We start from the raw sequence: 18,284 nt of genomic DNA, 5'->3' as shown, positions 1-18,284 counted from the left end.
TGCGGACCGAACCGCTCCTGGTGCACCGGCCCCCTGACACGCCCCCTCCCTCCGCCGCGCTCTGCCGGGACTCCCCGGTATCCCCCAGTACCCCCCGGTGCAGCGCAGCACCGTGTCCAGCAGGGGGCGCCAGGCCGCTACCGGCGCCCGGTGACTGGAGGGGTCCCCCAGGGTTGGGGGGTGATACGAACACCGACAGCAGCACCCTGCAGAGCTCCCCGGTAGCGGTACCCGCGTTCCCTCACCCCCGCCCTGTTTCCCCGCAGCGCTGCCGAGACGCCGCCGAAGTCGCTCCGTCGGGACCGGGAGTGGCGGTGGGTGCCGTCCGCCGGCGTTTCTCCGGGAGCCCGTTATTGCCACCGTTGGGCTGCCGGTTGGCAGAGGCAGCCCGGTGTCCCGAACCCGAGGGCTCTCGGGTGGTCTTCACCATCGAGGAGAGTGGCCCCAGCAGCGGCGACGAGTCCGAGACCCCCCGGTAAGAGCGGAACGGCGTTGGGGGAGGTGTTTGCTGGTCCCGGTGGCACCACCGGGATGGGGTTACCGGACAGGAAGCTGCTGTCGGTGCCACCCCCGGTTTCAGCACTGCAAGGTGGACAGCGGGTGGACCCCGGGGCACCAGCATCAACAGAACCGCGGTGCCAGGGACACTGCAGCACCACTGAGCCTGGGACAAAGCCCTGCCACGGTTCTGCTTCTCTGTCCATCCCACCACCGCCTGTCACCGCCCCAGTTACCTCTCACTCCCTCCCCACCCTACCCTGTCCCAATGTCCCTACCCCCATCACATCTGTCCCTGTCATCATCGCCTCCATCCCACCTCACTGTCCCCATCCCTGTCACCCAAATCCCTGTCACCTTCATGCCTGCCACCTCCACCCCTGTCATCTCCATCCTTGTCACCCCCCTCCTCACCACCCGTCCCTGTCCCCTATCCTCATCCTCCTCACCCTGTCCTTGTCCCCATCCCCTTTCCTATTGGGTGCCACCGCAGGGCTGGCCCTGCTCAGAGGTGACCTCAGTCCCTTTGCTGCCGCAGGGCTATTTTTGGCCCATTCCTTCCCTTCCCCGTGCCTGTCCCAGCCCGGCTTGCAGGGACAGCATGAGGCTGGCACGTCCAAGAGACCTGTGTCTGGTGTCACTCGCGGTCCCCCCTGCACAGACACGTGTCCGACGAGGGCAGGAGCCCAGGAGGGGACAGGGACTGTCTGTCCTGCTGACGGGGACTCGCTGTCCTGCAGCCAGTCCTGCCGCAGCTGTCCCAGGGGCTGCTGGCTGCCAGGCAGCCTGGGGAGGAGCTGGCTCTGTCCCCTTGTGTCCTCCCGTCCCAGGGTCCCTCTGCCCTGATGTCCCCACAAGCCTGCTTGCAGCCCCTTGGAAGTGAGGGGGACCCCACCACCAGCATCCCACCTGGTGGGTTTCAGGGTCCCCACGCCATGGCAGCAGGGGCCATCTGCTGTCCCTCCTTGGTCCCTGCCAGCTGCTGGATGTTTTTGTGGCTGTTGGGAACAGCAGGTACCCCCCAGCTGCCCCAGAGGGGTCATAATGTCTGGCGGGGCAAGTGCCAGCTCCCATGGCCACTGCCACTGCCTGGGCCTCATCCTGCTGCTCTGCATCCCTGTTGGCCAAGGCCCCAGGAAGTGGCTCAGAATATCATCAAGGAGGGGCTGGGGGCACAGGCGTGAGCCCTAGGGCAGGTTTGGCTCTCACAGTTCTCTTACTGGCACCATGGCACAGCCACAGTGTGTGTCTGGCATGCTCCATGCTCTGATGTGTCCCTTGGTGGTACCTTGGCACATACTCGGGATGCCCCAGGCTCAGGCACGTCTCTCGGTGGCATCGCGGCACAGCCACACCTCAGATCCAGGATGCCCCAGGCTCAGCCATGTCCCTTGGTGCCGCCATGGCATAGCCACTCGGTGTGTCCAGGTCACTTGGGGCTCAGCATGGCATTTTGCTGCGTGCCTGGGCACAGCACCCCTGCCCTTTCGGGAGCAGCTGCCACCCTGGGGACAGGAGAGTGGCCGGTGGCACTGGGCCAGCGTGGTCCACGTGCCCGGGCAGCCGGGCGCTCACCGGGCGGGCGCAGCCGGGGTCCCGCTCCGTGTGCCGCCGCCAGGCAGTTGTTTAATTTCCCAGGCGCGGGCGGGAGGGGGATGGAAACTTTCCCGGGGCCGCCGGGGCCGGGGCTGGGGCGGCCGCACGCTTCCTGCTCGCACCGGCGGGCAGCGCGGCCTCGCCACAGCACCGGGGGTCCCTGAGCTTCGCCATGCTGCCCACCGGGCACTGCTCGCCGGGGGCTTCGCCGGCGGCATCCCCCCGCAGTTCCCCCCGGAATTCGCCCCGCAGTTCCCCCCGCGATTCCCCCGTGCTCGTCAGGAAGCTGCTGGTGTCCCAGAGCATCCGCCTGCAGCGGCGCTTCACCGTGGCGCACACCCTCTGGTAAGGGGGGCACGGCCGTGGGGCCCGCAGAGGACACGCCGGGGGGCCCTCGTGAAGGCTGCACTTGGCTGCGGGCAGGTGGGAGGAGGCAGCAGGGCTGTGCGGCTGGGATGGGGTCGGTGCGGACCCCTCAGTGCTGTGCCACCTCCCCAGGGCTGTGGGCCCACAGGGATGTGGGGGACAAGTGGGGGACAGCGGGGGTCCCCGTGCTGACAGAGGCTGAGCTGTGCAGGGGAGAGCTTGCCAGCTGAGCGTGGCTGAGCATGGGCACAGTCATTGCAGCAGTGCCCAGGCAGAGGACACCGGAGGCAGGCTGCGTGCCTGCCCCACGGCAAGGGGGCTGTGGTGGGGGGGCCAGAGAGGCTTTTCCTGGCACCAAATCACCAGCCATGGCACATCCCACACCTTGCTGCCCCTACCCCATCAGAGCTATAGAGGATTTGTTTTGGTATGCCTCCTCCCCACGCCCCAGGGTGCCTGTGGGTGCCAGCCCCACCTGCGTGGGCACCGTGAGGATCAGCAGATCCCTGCCCAGCAGCCACAGCAGCTATTAATAGCGGCCCCAGCCCCCCCAGCAGCCTGCTCTGCTCGCCGGCGCTAGTGCCCACAGCCTGCCACCCAAACAAGGGGGCTGCATTTGGCACCAGCCCAGTGGTGAGGGCTCGTGTCCCCCCTGCCCACCCTGGGGACACAGGGCTGTACCCTGTGGTGGGACTGGGGTCAGAGTTGGTGGCAGAGGGCCAGATGCGGGCATCACTCGCGGGGCCATCAGAGCCACAATGCTGCTTTGTGTCCCCGGTACCATTGGGGACACGAAGCAGAGGCAGGAAAACAAGGGGCTGCGGGATGGCATGACGTGGTGCCTAGCTGGCACTGCTGGGGACAGCCACGCCGTGGGCACCGGGGCTGCCGGCAGCATTGCTGGAGCAGGGAGATGCTGCCGGGCAGCCGGTGCCCATCCCGGAGGCACTCCTGCATCTGGTAGGTGCCAAACTCCCAGCGGCGCGATGGGGACAGGGTGGCACCATTGGCACCCGAGCTTCCCCGGCTCACCCGGTGCCCCGGGGTGGCTTGCTCCCGTCCGTGCGGCAGCGGCAGTGAGGGAGGGGACAGGCGCTGAGCGGCCCTGGCTGTGTCCCGGCCCTGGCTGTGTCCCGGTGCCGTCTTTCCCATGACCCTGGGGCCAGCGGAGCAGGGAGGGAGGTAAGGCGGCTGTGGGGACAGTGCAGCGTCACTATCCCTGTCCCCAAGCCTCTCGTTCCCCTGCAGAGCTGCGTGGCTGCCAGGTGGCTTGCTCTGGCTAGGGTGTCCCCAGGCTGCCACCAGCATGTCCCCAAGGGACAGGGCTTGGCCTCTCTGTCAGTTTCTGTCCTTCCACGTCCCCTGACTCTGCGCCGTGGCCGGGGCACTGTCCCCCTCTGTGCGACACTGTGCCCTGCGCCAGGGCTGATGGAGGCTGTGGTGCTTCTGAGGACCTGGGGCAGTTTGGCATTGTGGCACTGGGGACAGCAAGGGCACAGGACGAGAAGGCGTTGGCCCTTCCCGGGGTCTCTGGAGCTGAGGGCTTCAGGGCAGGGTGCTCTGTGCCAGCCGGGTGACATGGCACAATCTGTCTTTGCTAGCCAGGGCCTGCAGTGCCAGAGCACACTGGCAGGGTGCTGAGGGGCTCCTGTGCACTGAGCTGTGCTCATTCTTACTGCCAGAGGTGGCAGGGCCAGGCTGTGCCGTGGCTGGCACCACCACGGGGGCCACTGAGCCAGGGCATACTGGGCTGAGCAGGATGGTGGCACTGAGAGCCTGGCAAAGCTGGTGGCATCCCCTGGTGGTCTGTCCCCACACCCGTGGGTTGAGGTCCCTGGGCCATCTGCCAGCCTTGTTCCCTGTCGCCTTGCAGCTTTGACCTGGAGAATGGCCCCCCCGGCCGGGGGGTGCTGGACCCCCAGGCCAGCCCGGGTGCGGGGCTGGTCCTGCAGGGCAGCTTCACCCATGGCCAGCGCCGCGAGTCCTTCCTCTACCGCTCCGACAGCGACTACGACCTGTCCCCAAAAGCCATGTCCCGCAACTCCTCCATCGCCAGTGACCTGTGAGTGCCACCCCCCACTCCCCAAGTCCCCTGGCGCCCCCAGCACCCTCCCCGAGGCTCACGTCCCTGTGCTCCCACAGGCACGGGGAGGACATGATCGTGACGCCGTTTGCACAGGTGGGTGCCATCTGCACCAGGAGGGGGCACAGCCCCGTGCCCAGCACCAGGGTGGGTGTCCTGGGGGGTCTCCCTGGCCCCAACCCTCTCTGTTGCCATAGGTCCTGGCCAGCCTTCGCACCGTCCGGAGCAACCTGACCCACCTGCAGGATCGCACTGGCATCAAGTGAGTTGGCTGTGGGATGGGCGAGGGTCTCAGCTGGGTGGGGGGCTCTGACCCACAGAGATATCAGGGAACACACTGCCCCGGGGGTCCTGGCTGCTCAGCTCCCCCTATGTTTTGCAGGCGAGCATCGAGCAGCAGTTTGCCCTCCGGGAGCAAGGCTGCACCCAGCGGTGAGTGCGGGCTGGGGGTGAGGGCTGCTCTTGGGCTGAGCTGGCTGCCCCCACAGCTCCCGCCCTGGGTACCTCTGGGCACAGGGTGTGCAGCAGAGCCCCCTCCCCGGGCAGGGCAGGGCTGTGGCTGCCCTTTGGGATCCATGTCTGGTTTTCAGCAGCTCCTCCCGTGGTGGCAGTGGAAAGGCTCCGCTGACGTCAAACCTTCCATTAATAAAACCCAGGCGGCGAGCAAGGCCCTGTGGGAGCTTGGCTGCCCCGGGGCTGTCTGTCACCCCACGGGGACAGCATGGCATGCCACGTGCCAGGGCTGCCGTGTGACAGGGACGGCGCGATGGGGCTGAGCCCCTCTGCCTGGGGACGTTGGATCCCAGTGCCCAGCTGCTTTTGGGCATCCCCTCCGCCCCCAGCCCCCCTGCCCAGGGGGTGATGTCAGCAGCCGAGCTGGTGAGCCCCCGGGCACAGCCACCCCTTGGAGCACGAGTGGCACCCTGTGTGTGCCCCCGGGCTGGGTGGCCATGCCTTTGGCAAGTCCCTTGTCAAGCCAGTGGGTGCCCCCAGCAGAAGATGCCCACCAGAAGCTCTCGCGGGAGACTCTGGAGGAGCTGGACTGGTGCCTGGACCAGCTGGAGACACTGCAGACCAGGCACTCGGTCAGCGAGATGGCCTCCAACAAGGTAAGGGTCCCCAACACCTAGCTTGGTGGGCACGGAGACCCCCCGCACGTCAGAGCCCCCCTGGGACGGGCAGCGGGGGGTCCTGTGCGCCCCCGGCCCCGCTGAGCCGTGCCCGGTGCCCGCAGTTCAGGCGGATGCTGAGCCGGGAGCTGTCTCACCTCTCCGAGACCAGCCGCTCGGGGAACCAAGTCTCTGAGTACATCTCCAGGACCTTCCTGGGTGAGAACCTCCTGGCGACTCTGCTTGGTGTCGCCTCTTTCCCAGCAGCAGCAGGGTGGGCTTGGCACCCACAGGGACCTGGCCACGAATCGTGTGGCACCTTGTGGCCCTGGGTGCCTGGGGGGATGGTGCCAGTGAGAGCTCTCTCAGGTGTCCCCGCGGGGTTGGCTGCCTTGGGGGGTGTCACATTGTCCCGGCTGGGAGCCCCTGTGCACACTGGTGCCCTGAGGCTGGTGGGACCCTGTGGTGGTGCCCAGGGCGGGTTGTGGGTCCTGCAGCAGGTGGGTGGCCCCATGGTGGCCCCGAGCACCACAGGGGCTGAGGGAAAGCTTTGGGCATGCCCCATGCAGCCCCCCGCCCCTCCCCCCCCATCCCCCTCCCTCATTGCCATAGTTTTATCCGTGCGAGCTGACATCATCAGCATGACCGGGGGGCTCCCGGGGGGGGGCTCAAGCTCCAGCCCTGCTCATGGTTCCCCCACCCCATGCTGGCCCAGACAAGCAGCACGAAGTGGAGATCCCCTCGGGGCTGGCCAAGGACAAGGAGAAGGAGCGGCGGAAGCGTCCCATGTCCCAGATCAGCGGCGTCCGGAAGCTCACCCACGGCTCCAGCCTCAGCGCCGCCGGCATCCCCCGCTTCGGGGTGCAGACGGACCGGGAGGGGCTGCTGGCCAAGGTGGGCCCCCGTGGGGGTGACCCAGCTGGCCATGGGGTCCTGAGCTGGCCCTGCACGGACCTGTGTCCCTCTGGTCCCCAGGAGCTGGAGGACACCAACAAGTGGGGGCTCAACGTGTTCAAGGTGGCCGAGTACTCAGGCAACCGCCCGCTGACGGTCCTCATGTACAGCATCTTCCAGGTGAGCACCCCGCAGCCTGTGCCCACCCCCGTGCCCGGCTGGGGACGAGCCAGCTGCTGCCTCCCCGCAGGAGCGCGACCTGATGAAGACCTTCCGCATCCCTGCCAACACCTTCCTCACCTACATGCTGACGCTGGAGGATCACTACCACCCCGACGTCGCCTACCACAACAGCATCCACGCTGCCGACGTGGCGCAGTCCACCCACGTCCTGCTCTCCACACCGGCGCTGGAGGTCAGTCCTGCTCCCCCGGGGCCACTGAGGCCACCCAGGGTGTCTGCCACAGCACATCTGCGACTCCCTTTCCCGCCGCTTCCAGGCTGTCTTCACAGACCTGGAGATCATGGCTGCCATCTTCGCCAGTGCCATCCATGACGTTGACCACCCCGGGGTCTCCAACCAGTTCCTCATCAACACCAGTGAGCTGGGGCCCAGGGATGGAGCCAGGGGGCAGTGGGGACCCCAGCGTCCAGGAGCCACCCTGGGGTGACCGGTGCCATCTTGCAGACTCGGAGCTGGCACTGATGTACAACGATGCCTCGGTGCTGGAGAACCACCACCTGGCTGTGGGCTTCAAGCTTCTCCAGGAGGAGAACTGCGACATCTTCCAGAACCTGAGCAAGAAGCAGAGGCAGTCGCTGCGCAAGATGGTCATTGACATGGTACAGGGGGGCCTGGGCCAGCCGGGGGGCCCTGGCCAGGGCAGCTCTGGAGGGGGTCAGGCTGAGTCCTGCTCCTGGCTCGCCCTGCCCAGGTGCTGGCCACGGACATGTCCAAGCACATGAACCTGCTGGCGGATTTGAAGACCATGGTGGAGACCAAGAAGGTGACCAACCTGGGGGTGCTGCTGCTGGACAACTACTCCGACCGGATCCAGGTGGGCACAGGGACGTGGGTGGGGAAACCTTCCTGGAGTTGCAGGCATTGGTCCTGGCTCCAGCCAGGGCTGCCAGGACGTCCTGTGCACTCCTCCCACCCCCAGCTGGCCACGGCTGAGGGGGTTCTTGGCAGAGGGGTGGTGGCCCTGGAGGACACAGGACTTCAGGTGAGTGCCGCTGTGTGCCTGTGCTCAGGTCCTGCAGAACATGGTGCACTGTGCTGACCTCAGCAACCCCACCAAGCCCCTGGAGCTGTACCGGCAGTGGACAGACCGCATCATGGTGGAGTTCTTCGGGCAGGGCGACCGGGAGCGGGAGAGGGGCATGGAGATCAGCCCCATGTGTGACAAGCACACAGCCTCGGTGGAGAAGTCCCAGGTGGGGCAGCAGTGAGGGACTGGGGTGGGGGCCACAGCCTCGGGCTGGGGGCTCAGCACTACCTTCCCCTAGGTGGGATTCATCGACTTCATCGCCCACCCGTTGTGGGAGACGTGGGCTGACCTGGTGCACCCTGATGCCCAGGAGATCCTGGACACGCTGGAAGACAACCGGGAATGGTATCAGAGCATGATCCCACGCAGCCCCTCCCCACCGCCCGAGGGACCCAGAGCGTCCCCTGCCAACGCCGACAAGTTCCAGTTTGAGCTGACGCTGGAGGAGGAGGAGGAGGCTGAGTCGGACACGGAGCTGGAGGGGGCCGAGAGCCCCTTGGATGAGGACAACAGCGGCTCCAAGACGCCTGCCACAGACGACTCGGAGCTGGCTGACACTGAGCATTTGTCACCTGGTCCCCAGGACAGGGACTTGCCTGCCACCCGCCCCGGGGATGTGGACAACCGACAGGCGCTGGAGGGGACGCTGACCAAGGACGGCGGCGGGCGCTTGGTGCCGGGGCCTGAGGGCAGCCAGGGGCTGTGCCTGGACACAGAGGGCAATGTCACATTCCTGCCCCTGGGCACGTAGCGGCACCAGCTGGTGGGTCCCCTGGCTGCCACGGGGATGTGGGACTGGGCACTGCCCCAGTAAGGACTGGGAGCAGTGGAGAGCTGGCAGTGGAAAGCATGGACAGCACAGGGACTAGGGCAGCTGCTGGGGCACAGGGGGACCCAAAGCATGGCCCTGCGTGAGAGCTGGGCAGGATGGGCGCAAGGATGCTGCTTGCCCTCTCCCAGTGACCATCCTCTGCTCCCACCCAGTCCCTGTGTACAGCTGCTGGGAGAGGTCCTTTCCCTTGCAGAGTTCAGGGGCGCTGTGCTCCTGCCCCAGCGCAGCCCTGGGGACCTCGTGCCCGGGGGAGCCAGGCACACCAAATGCATGCTGACAGCTCCCTGGGTGGCCCCTCCCCAGGGTACGGCGAGCTGGCTGAAGGGTGCTGGTGGCAGCACCCAGCAGAAGGGACCTGAGCGCAGCCAGGCACCGGGGCACGGCACGGGCACGAGTCCAGCGGTTTATTTATTTGGGGACAGTTTCACTTTGTAAAAGCCTTTTGTAGCTCACTTCGGAATCCAACCCTCACCTCAGCCGCGGCCGCCCCTGCGCCTGCCCAGCAGCCACACACTGCCTTCGGGCGCCGCGACCCCCCGGGGTCCTTTCCGTATCTTCCTCCACCTTCCAGAGATTAAACCCGGTTTGTTCTCCCCCAGATGTCGGCCTGCTAAGCACCTCTTCTGCGGGCACGGCAGCCGCGGTTGTGCCAGCCGGGCTAAATTCTATCGGGGACTGAGGCGGTTGGTGGCTCCGGAGGGCTCTTGCTGGGCACGGAGGAGGGCCCGGCTCGGTGTGTGAATAAACGCCGAGCTCCTCCTTGGGGACGCGGAGCCCAGGCTGGCAAACACAACCTGCTAAGGTAAATATTTAATCGCCGGCTTGGCGCGGGGCCCCTCCCGCTCCTCCGCATCGCTCCCAACGGAGATTTGTATCTGCAAACACGTCCCCACCCCTGGCACTGCCCTGGCACGCAGGGCCCCGCCAGCTCTCACCCACTGCCCGCCCCGTGTTCCCTCACTGGCCCCGGGAGCTCCTTTCCCAGCGCGGCTGATTTCCCGGCAGGGCTGCTGGGTGGCTCAGTGCCATCCCCACTTCAGGGGTGGGTCTCCAGCATCTTCCCATCCTTCCTGACGGAGCAGGGCAGGTTGACAGGGACCAGACCAGGCTCTGCTCTCCCGAGCATGCTGAATGGCCTCATTCTGCACACGGAGCTGGCCCTAAGCTCTCTGCCTGTCTGGGAGCAGGGCAGGACCCGGTTTTAAAAGGCTCTTTTCACCCATTGCTTGGCGGGGGAGATGCACCTAGGAGGATGCCCAGAAGAGGCAGGGGCAGCACCCATGGCAGCTGGATCCATGCCCTGATGGACTGGCACAGGGGGCTCCTGGTCCCTGCTGTGGGTGCTGCTGCTGGGCAGCTCCAGTGCTCATCATGACAGCGTTCACCCAGGGGTGCCAGGCTCCAGGCAGGGCCACAGCGAGCCAGGGGCGTCCGGCTCCATCCCCCCACCGTGGCACACGCGGTGAGGACCCCGGCCCCGGGCAGGGCCCCAGGGGCCAACTTGCTGCACAGGCAGGGCAGGGCCGGGCTGGCCTGGGAGGATGCTGCTACCTACCGGGCTGCGGGCTAGGCCGAAGCAGGGCCGGGCCGGGGAGCGCCGCTGCGCCGGGGCCCACAGAGCGCCGGGCCCGGCCCTGCCACCCGCCCGCGGCGCCGCCATATGCTGCCAGCCCCTAATCCCCAGCCACGGCCGCAGGGCGCGGGAGGACGCGACGGGCCCGGGCAGGGCATGGCCGCCCACCCGTGCCCCAAGCCCAGCTGGGCAGTGCGCGGGGGGCGCGGGGGGCAATGGGGGGCGCTGCGCACCGGGCTTCACGCCAGCGCTGGGTGCCCCTCTCAGGAAACGGGATCGGGTCGCCCGTTGCTGCAGGCCCGAGGGAAGGGCCGGCCATCACGACAGAGGGTCATGTCGTGACAGTGAAGGCTGTGCGGGCTTACCCCACCCTTGAACGGGCCTATCTCGCGGCCCCCGCCAAGGCGAAGCAGTCCGCCCGGCGCCCCCTGCCCACGGCAAGGATGGTTTCGTCCCTGGCCCGCGGGGCGCTGCCGGCCCGCACCAACTGCAGAGCGCGGGGGGGTGCGATGGCCGCAGCCAGCGCCGAGCCGCGAGGGGGCGTCACCGCCTCGCTGTGGGACCCGCCCTGCTGTCCGTCACAGCGCCACCGACCAATCAGAGCATCTATTTCAGCTAATTTACATGCCACGTCACGCCCACACCCCCTACCCCCCCGCGGCGACGTCATCCGGGGCGGCGCGCGCCGCTGCTGCAGTTGCTGCAGGAGGGGAAGGAGGCGGCGGCGCGAGCGCGGGCTGGAGGTGAGCGCGCGCACCCCGCACCCCCGAGGCCCCCCCCCGATACCCCCCCGGCCCGCACCCCCGGTGCCGGTACCGCGGGTACGGGGAGGAGCGGGGTGGCCGCCGGCTGTTGGGATGGCGGCTGCGGCGCTGGGGGGGTGAGGGGTGGATGATGCAGCGGAGGGAGGGGGGAGAGAGGGCGGAGATGCAGCGGAGTGGAGGGGGGGGGGCGGGGGAGGGGGTCGCTCGGTGCAACGGACTCGGGCCTGCGGGGAGGGGGCAGGGGCTGCTCTCGCTCCCTGCGGCACCCTGCGTACCCCCCAGCAGCACCTTGTGAATTCCCTCAGCAGCACCTTGCACCCTCCCACACCCCGCAGCACCCTGCAGGCCCCCCCCAGGAGCACTCTGCATCCTGAGCCCCCCTAGCTGCACCCTGCAGCACCCTGCACCCCGCAGCACCCATTGCCCTCCATCCCTGTGCTCCACCCTGCAGCACCCTGCAGCGCCCTGCAGCCCTGGGCAAGCACCCACCTCTGTGCAGCTCTGGCTAGCGTCACCCCTTCATCCCCACGCCCCGGCACCGAGCACCCTGCCCACAGCCCCCAGTGGCACCCCGTAGCCCCTTGCTGTGCTGCCGAGGCGGAGGCCGGGGCTGGGCACGGCGTGTGGGGGCACTGCTGCAGGTGCCATTTTGTGATGGGAGTGATGCAGGAGAGGCAGCAGCACCTGGCTGCCCCCTGCGCCCCTGCCAGGGCCGGGACCCCCTGGTAAACACCGTGTTCTGTGCCCCTCAGTTCTGTGGGCACCTTCTTGAGTCCTTGGATCAGGGGTGACAGGAGCTGGCCCGGCAGAGCCCTCTGGTGAGGCGGTGCCCATAGCGATGCCCGTCCCAGACCAAAATGGGCTGGAGCCGTGGTGCTGCGGCAGACCTGACGGTGCCCGTGCCGGCGGGAGGTGGCTCGGAGCCGCGCGCGGGGCCCGGCCTGGCGTGAGCTGGCAGCCGCCGTGCCCATCACGGCCCCTCCTGCGCCTCGCAGATGGCATCCGCTACCGACTCCCGCTATGGGCAGAAGGAGTCCTCGGATCAGAACTTCGATTACATGTTCAAGATCCTGATCATCGGCAACAGCAGCGTGGGCAAAACCTCCTTCCTCTTCCGGTACGCCGACGACTCCTTCACGCCTGCCTTCGTCAGCACCGTGGGCATCGACTTCAAGGTCAAAACCATCTACAGGAATGACAAACGCATCAAGCTGCAGATCTGGGTGAGACCCCCGGGCCATGCCCCCCCCTGGCCTGGCATGGGGGTGGCTGCTGTGGGCTGCTCCACTGTGTGCCGGGGCTGGCGGTGCTGGGCGTGATGGTGATGGAGAGGGAGGTGGCTCTGGGGCCCCTGCTGACCCTCAGCGTACCCCAAGGGTGGGCCCCTGCTGCTGGTGCCCCTTGTCCCTGGGGGTGACCTGCTGCTCCCCCCACCCCCAGGACACGGCTGGCCAGGAGCGGTACCGCACCATCACCACCGCCTACTACCGCGGTGCCATGGGCTTCATCCTGATGTATGACATCACCAACGAGGAGTCCTTCAATGCCGTGCAGGACTGGTGAGTGCCCAGAGGGGCCTCTCAGACCACCCCCTAAGCTGTGCCCCCCGCCGCAGGCATGCCCTCGGACCCTGCTCCGCCCCCCTGCATGATTCGCCTTTCTGCCTTCCCTGAAGGTCCACCCAGATCAAGACCTACTCGTGGGACAACGCCCAGGTCCTGCTGGTGGGGAACAAGTGTGACATGGAGGACGAGAGGGTGGTGTCCTCGGAGAAGGGTCGCCAGCTCGCCGAGCACCTGGGTGAGTGGGGAGGGTGGGGCCCCCAGCGCTGCCCTCTCCCTGCCAGTGTCTTAGCTGGGGGCTCAGTGCCTTGGCTGTGACCCTTCTGCTCTGGTGGCACCAGGGACTGGTCACCCAGTTCAGAGTGAAGTGGCATTAAGTGGTGAGCGTGCCGGGGGGTGGCTTTGTTTGCAGCCCCACAAGTCCCCCACCAGCTGCGGAGAGGCGCTGGGGGGTCACACCTGGGCATCCAGGGTGGGCACAGGCAGCCTTCCAGTACTGAAGGAGGAGCTGTGAGGTGCTGCCCGCGGCGCGTGGCTGGGGGCAGGGGGGGGTTGCAGCCCTGGTGTCCCCTGAGCCGCGCCTCTGTGCCCCCCAGGCTTCGAGTTCTTCGAGGCCAGCGCCAAGGACAACATCAACGTGAAGCAGACCTTCGAGCGGCTGGTGGACATCATCTGCGAGAAGATGTCGGAGTCGCTGGACACGGCCGACCCCGCGGTCACCGGCGCCAAGCAGGGCCCCCAGCTCACGGACCAGCAGGCCCCCCCGCACCAGGACTGCGCCTGCTAGGGCCAGCCCCTCCCGTGCCCCCGCCTCGGTCAGTGCACCCCCCGAGCCCCTCCTCCTGGGGATCCTGGGGGGGCTTTTGCTGCTGGTACCTCTGAAAGGGCTGCAGCCCCTCTAGGAGCCCCCCCCCCCACTTCAGTTAGGCTGCACCCTCCCCCTTAATTTATTTTTAAGCCTGGGCTGGTAGAAGACCCTCCCCGTTCCGCTTCAGTCGCCCCCCGAGCCCCCCCCCAGGAACATTTTGTCTGCTCCCATCACCACCAGTCCCCCCCACAGGGAGCAGGGCCGAGCCCCCTGCCCGGGGGTGGGAGCGCGGAGGCTGCAGTGGGACCCCACACCCTGATCCCAGCTGCTGTCCCCACGTCCCCCTCAGTCGTGGCAGTGATTCTTTGCCCAGGGAGCTCCCGGGGGCTCTTTGTGCCCTGCCCTGCCCCCCCCGTGGATGGACCTTCCCCACTCTTGTTTATTTGTACAAATAGATGCTAATTTATGCTCCTGCCTCTCCCTTGTACAGAAGAGACCCCCCCTGTAAATAGGGTAGGACGTGTGTGACCTGCTGTGCTGTGGCCGTGGTGGTGCATTTACTACTATCAATTAAGTTATTATTTTCTCTCAGTGTGGTAACCTTGCTTGTGAATATCACTTTTGAAACCAATCTGTTATTTAAAGGGTGAAACAATCCTAGTAACAAGCACACAGGAGCGAGGCCAGCCCCAGCAAGCTGCAGGCAGTCAGCCCCGTGTGGGGGCAGGGCTGGCTGGGGCGGGGGGCGAGGAGGGGCAGGGCTGGCTGGCTGCAGGGCTCCTGTGTGTGCTGTAGTTGTGTTCTGTGCAGACTGTGACCTGTGGCTGTTCTGTAGCAGTGATGGACCTGGAGGTCTTGCTGCCCTCTATTTATTTTTCTTGGAGCTGTGTCTTTTATTTTACAACTTTCTCCCCCTGCCCCCTCCCCCAGACCCCCAACCCCTTCCCTCCCCTTTCCCCTTTCCTATTTTTTGTGAAGTTTACTTCTGGCAGAGTTCCTGTACTGTACAAATGTCAAAAGTGTCAAAAGAGTTCAGTTTCCTAACAATCACTGTACTGGAGAAGTGGTGTGAAGAAATAAATCGATGCTGATCACTGACTCCTGGGCTCATTGCCGGGGGGAGAGGGACACAGGGAGCTCCACGGGGGCTCTCCTCAGCCCTTTGTTGCCAAACAGGAGCCAAAGCCCCAGCTGGACTGGGAGGAAACCTTCCAATTTCAAGCAGGGCAAGGGTAGGATCTACAGCTGGGGAGGAAGAACCTCCTGCACCAGGACAGCTGAGGGGGGACCCGCGGGGAGCAGCTCCAAGGAGAAGGAGCTGGGAAGTGCCGGGGGACAAGGTCACCATAGTCAGCGTTGTGCCCTCATGGCAAAGGCCAAGTGGGCTCCTGGGGGGCGCTGAGAGGAGTGTGGCCAGCAGGGTCCCTTCCAACCCCCACCCCGCCGGGGTGCTGTGAAAAACGATCTGGGTTCTTAATTAGCATTCAGCAAATGGCTCCTGCCTGGCTCAGCAGCGTGGTGGGAGGGCTGGTGGCTCGCTGGGGATGTGTGAGGAGGGACAACGCCAGGAGGAGAAAGGCACAGCCTGAAGGTTTTGGGGGAAAAGATCACATTTAGGTGTTTTTCATCACTGCTGGAAATGAGTTCCCAGGTTCTGGTGTGTGTGTGTCCAGCTCGGCCCAGGGAGCCGCAGGGCTGCCGAGGGCCAAATCCTGCCAAACTTTGCCTTCCAGCCCCCAGCCCCCCGCGGCGGCGCTGCCGAGCAGGCAGCAGTGCTCACAGCCTGGATTTATAGCGCTGGGGCGGTGCAGCCAGGCCCACGCCTGGCACCAGGGAGGTGGGTGCCAGGGGGAGTGAAAAGGAGCTGAGGCAGCCGGCTGGGGGGAGCTGAAGGACGTCAGCTTGGAGACAAAAACCCAGCAGGGAAAGGGCTGGGGAGTGGCAGAATCCCTCTGCCACGCAGCCAAGGAGGGAGCAGGGCAGGGACCTGGGCGGATGGGAGCAGAGGAGGGTGTTGGAAGGGAGCAAAGGGCCAGCCTTGCCCTGCAGAAGGGTAAAACTCCCAGCTGGAGCAGAGGGGAGACACCAGGACCCTCCCTGGACAGCTGAAGGCTGCCTGTGGCTGTGGCAGCTCCTGTGAGTGAACATAAATCAGCTCCCTGGACTGTGGCAGCAGTGTGGCTCCAAACAGCTGCGGTGGTCTCTGGCCACCACCTTCCTTGGGTGCCCTGAGCACCCACGTCTACCGCGATGCCAGACCACCTCCCGCTGTGGGCAGGAGGTGCTGACCACAGGGGCCCCCAGGGGCAGCTGCCTCTCTACATCCCCACTCCTCGTGGGCTCTGCTGAGCGGAGTCCTGCGTGGGGCTCGGGGGGCTGCCAGGCTGGGAAGGAAGAGACACAAGGCACACTTGGCATGAGCCTGGCGAGGCAGGGCCATGTGGCAGCAGGGTGCCAGCACTCACCCTGTGCTTGAGGTAGGCCAGGTAGATGTCCCAGCCCAGCGTGACGACGTTGACGTAAACCACTCGGAACGTGGGGGGCACGAAGAGGAAATTCAGGAGCTGAGCTGCCGGCCACACACACCAGTCAGCCTGCAGGGAGAAGCAGGAACCACCCCAGGGGGGCTTGGAGAACCCTTTCAGAGCATCCAGCCAACCATTCTCTAGCTCTGCCAAGGCTGGGGCTGAGCCCTGGCCCTCAGCACCACAGCTCTGGGGCTCTGAAACCCCTCCAGGGATGGGGATTCAGCCACCCCCCTGGGCAGCCTGGGCCAGGCTGTGAGAACCCTTCCAGGGAAGAAGTTTCTTCTAACATCCAACCTAAACCTCTCCTGGTGCAACTTGAGGCCATTTCCTCTTGTCCTGTTGCTTGCTGCTTGGAAAAAGAGCCCAACCCCCATCTGCTTCCAACCTCCTTTCAAGGAGCTGCAGAGAGCAAGGAGGTCTCCCTCAGCCTCCTCTTCTCCAGGCTGAACACCCCCAGCTCCCCCAGCTGCTCCTCACCAGCGCTGTTCTCCAGACCCTTCCCCACCGTCACTGCCCTCTTCTGGACCGGCTCCAGCCCTCAATGTCCTTCTTGGAGTGCAGGCCCCAAAGTGACCCCAGGCCTCCAGGTGTGGCCTGACCAGTGCTGAGCAGCCAGGAGCACAGGGAGGGCTCAGGGTTTGTATTTACCTTGTAGAACTCCCAGAATTTCTCCTTCAGCTCCTCCCAGCTCTCCTCCAGCGACTGTCCCTCCAGCGTGCCCACGCCTGTGGGCACAGCAGGATGTCAGAGGGGATGAGAGTGCCCAGCAGGCTCCACGCTGAGGGGTGTGGATGGGAACTGCCACCGGAGCTGTGCCAAGCACCCCGAAACCACCCCACAAACCCTCTGGGAGGAAAGGGCAGCCAGAGGGAGGAGCTCCAGGAAGCCCGAGGGAGGGTGCCAGGTGTGGGCGCCAGCACCGTGACACCACGTCACCAGCAGCGCTGGCACGAGGAGGCGGCCACCACCTACCCAGGAAGTACCAGACGCCCAGGATGGGCGATGCCAGCAGCTGCTCGAGGAGGACTTTCTTCAGCACGGTCTTCATGCCGCGCACGCCGCGCGCGGGGAAGGCAGAGTCCAGCCACAGGTACCAGAAGTGCATCGGCGGCCCCAGGCTGCAGCCCACGGCGAACATGCGGCCTGCAAGGTGACACCCACACGGTGTGACCCCTCCCCCGCACCCCTGAGAGCTCTGGGGAGGGCACCTGGGGGCTCTGGCCCCACGTGGTACCAGGCAGATGGACCCCAATTCCCTGCCTCGTGACGAGGAGAAGGGATTAAATGTTCAGGTCTGGAGGCCTGGAGCTCCTGGCGGTCCCCAGGGTCAGGACTAGGTCCAGTTTTGTGCAACACCTTCATCAGTGCCCAGAGACAGGACCCGGGGCGAAGGGCACAAACTGGAACCCAGGAGGCTGCACTTGAACTTAAGGAAAAAACTTCCTCCCTTTGAGGCTGCTGGAGGCCTGGATCAGGCTGCCAGAGAGGCTGTGAAGCCTTCTTCCCTGGAGAGCTTCCACCCCCAGCTGGATGCCATCCTGGGCAAGCTGCTGTGGGTATCCTGCTTTAGCAGGGAGTTGGGTTGGGTGATCCCCAGAGGTCCCAGCAGTCCATGCTGGGGTTCTGTGAAGGAGTCAGGCTGCCCCCCACGCCCTCCTGCTCACGCCTGTGCCCCCTCTCTGGGCTGTCACCTGTGCGTGCCAGCTGGGGCTCCGCGTCCGGGTGGCGCCGGCGGTGCCAGGCCTGCTGCAGTGCATCGCCGGTGGCTAGCAGCAGGCCGGAGCTCGCCGTGTTGGTCAGCAGCAGCAAGCGGCCGCTGAACAGCGGCTTCCAGTAGCCCAGCAGCCGCCGGACCCGCACCAGCATCCTGAAGACAGCCCTGCCATGGGGGTCAGTGGGGAAGGAGTCCCCCAATACAGGCCCCCAGTTACCCCAGTGAGAGCCCCTCCACCACCCTGTGCCTCCCAGGCACGGCCGTGTGGCCCCCCGCCGCCCCGGTAAGCGCTGCCCAGTTAGCGCTGCCGTACCCTGCCTGCCCGCACAGCGCTCCTGCGTCTGCCCCTGCTGGACCGCTCCCGGGCGCCCCAGCTCCTCCCAGCTTCCCTTACCTCGCTGTTCCCCTGCTGCACCCTCCCCTGCCGGACACCACTCGCTCATTCCGCTCATTCCTGCGGCCCCCGCACCCCCTGTGCCCCCCAGCCCCTTTTCCGCGTCCCCAGTCCCCTCCGGCTCACCGCCGCAGGCTTCCGCTACCAGCACGCGGAAGGGACACGCCCCGTCACGACACCTTCCGCTTCCGGTGCCAGCCATGACGGCTACCGAGGCAAGTGCGGCCGCCATGACACCTACCGAGGCAGCAGCGTTTCCCAGGGCCCGGAGGAGGCCGCTCCCGCCCGACCC

At 66.2% G+C, this 18,284-nt stretch overlaps 3 protein-coding genes across 10 annotated transcripts; 2 read left to right on the top strand and 1 right to left on the bottom strand.

The window, feature by feature from the left end:
* Positions 1-152: 152 nt before the first annotated feature.
* Positions 153-8,831, top strand: PDE4C (phosphodiesterase 4C). Of its 8 annotated transcripts, none has more exons than XM_054175393.1 (15): positions 280-475; positions 4,334-4,522; positions 4,603-4,639; positions 4,741-4,805; positions 4,926-4,975; positions 5,540-5,652; positions 5,778-5,871; positions 6,368-6,546; positions 6,628-6,726; positions 6,797-6,961; positions 7,047-7,146; positions 7,235-7,389; positions 7,482-7,604; positions 7,801-7,983; positions 8,056-8,831. In XM_054175393.1, exons 2-15 carry the CDS (start codon positions 4,491-4,493, stop codon positions 8,566-8,568), a joined length of 1,908 nt encoding a protein of 635 aa, XP_054031368.1. In that variant the 5' UTR covers positions 280-475; positions 4,334-4,490; the 3' UTR covers positions 8,569-8,831. The 8 variants fall into 8 exon arrangements, with proteins under 8 accessions (XP_054031371.1, XP_054031365.1, XP_054031368.1 ...); XM_054175392.1 differs by having other exon boundaries at positions 5,537-5,652; XM_009901106.2 differs by lacking the exon at positions 280-475 and adding an exon at positions 2,124-2,439.
* A 2,047-nt stretch (positions 8,832-10,878) lies between these two features.
* Positions 10,879-13,558, top strand: RAB3A (RAB3A, member RAS oncogene family). Its single transcript, XM_054175287.1, has 5 exons — positions 10,879-10,965; positions 11,982-12,209; positions 12,427-12,545; positions 12,662-12,786; positions 13,145-13,558. The coding sequence occupies exons 2-5, from the start codon at positions 11,982-11,984 to the stop codon at positions 13,333-13,335; spliced, it is 663 nt and encodes a 220-aa protein (XP_054031262.1). The 5' UTR covers positions 10,879-10,965; the 3' UTR covers positions 13,336-13,558.
* A 2,116-nt stretch (positions 13,559-15,674) lies between these two features.
* Positions 15,675-17,867, bottom strand: MPV17L2 (MPV17 mitochondrial inner membrane protein like 2). The gene is made up of 4 exons (XM_054175427.1): positions 17,576-17,867; positions 16,857-17,027; positions 16,533-16,609; positions 15,675-15,950 (listed from the first exon to the last, which is right to left on the bottom strand). Exons 1-4 carry the CDS (start codon positions 17,748-17,750, stop codon positions 15,675-15,677), a joined length of 699 nt encoding a protein of 232 aa, XP_054031402.1. The 5' UTR covers positions 17,751-17,867.
* Between the last annotated feature and the right edge of the window lie 417 nt (positions 17,868-18,284).

The sequence above is a fragment of the Dryobates pubescens genome, chromosome 31 (assembly GCF_014839835.1).
Source record: "Dryobates pubescens isolate bDryPub1 chromosome 31, bDryPub1.pri, whole genome shotgun sequence".
NCBI classification, from domain to species: domain Eukaryota; kingdom Metazoa; phylum Chordata; class Aves; order Piciformes; family Picidae; genus Dryobates; species Dryobates pubescens.
Note: the sequence above shows the minus strand (reverse complement) of the source record. Positions and strands in the feature narration are given on the sequence as shown.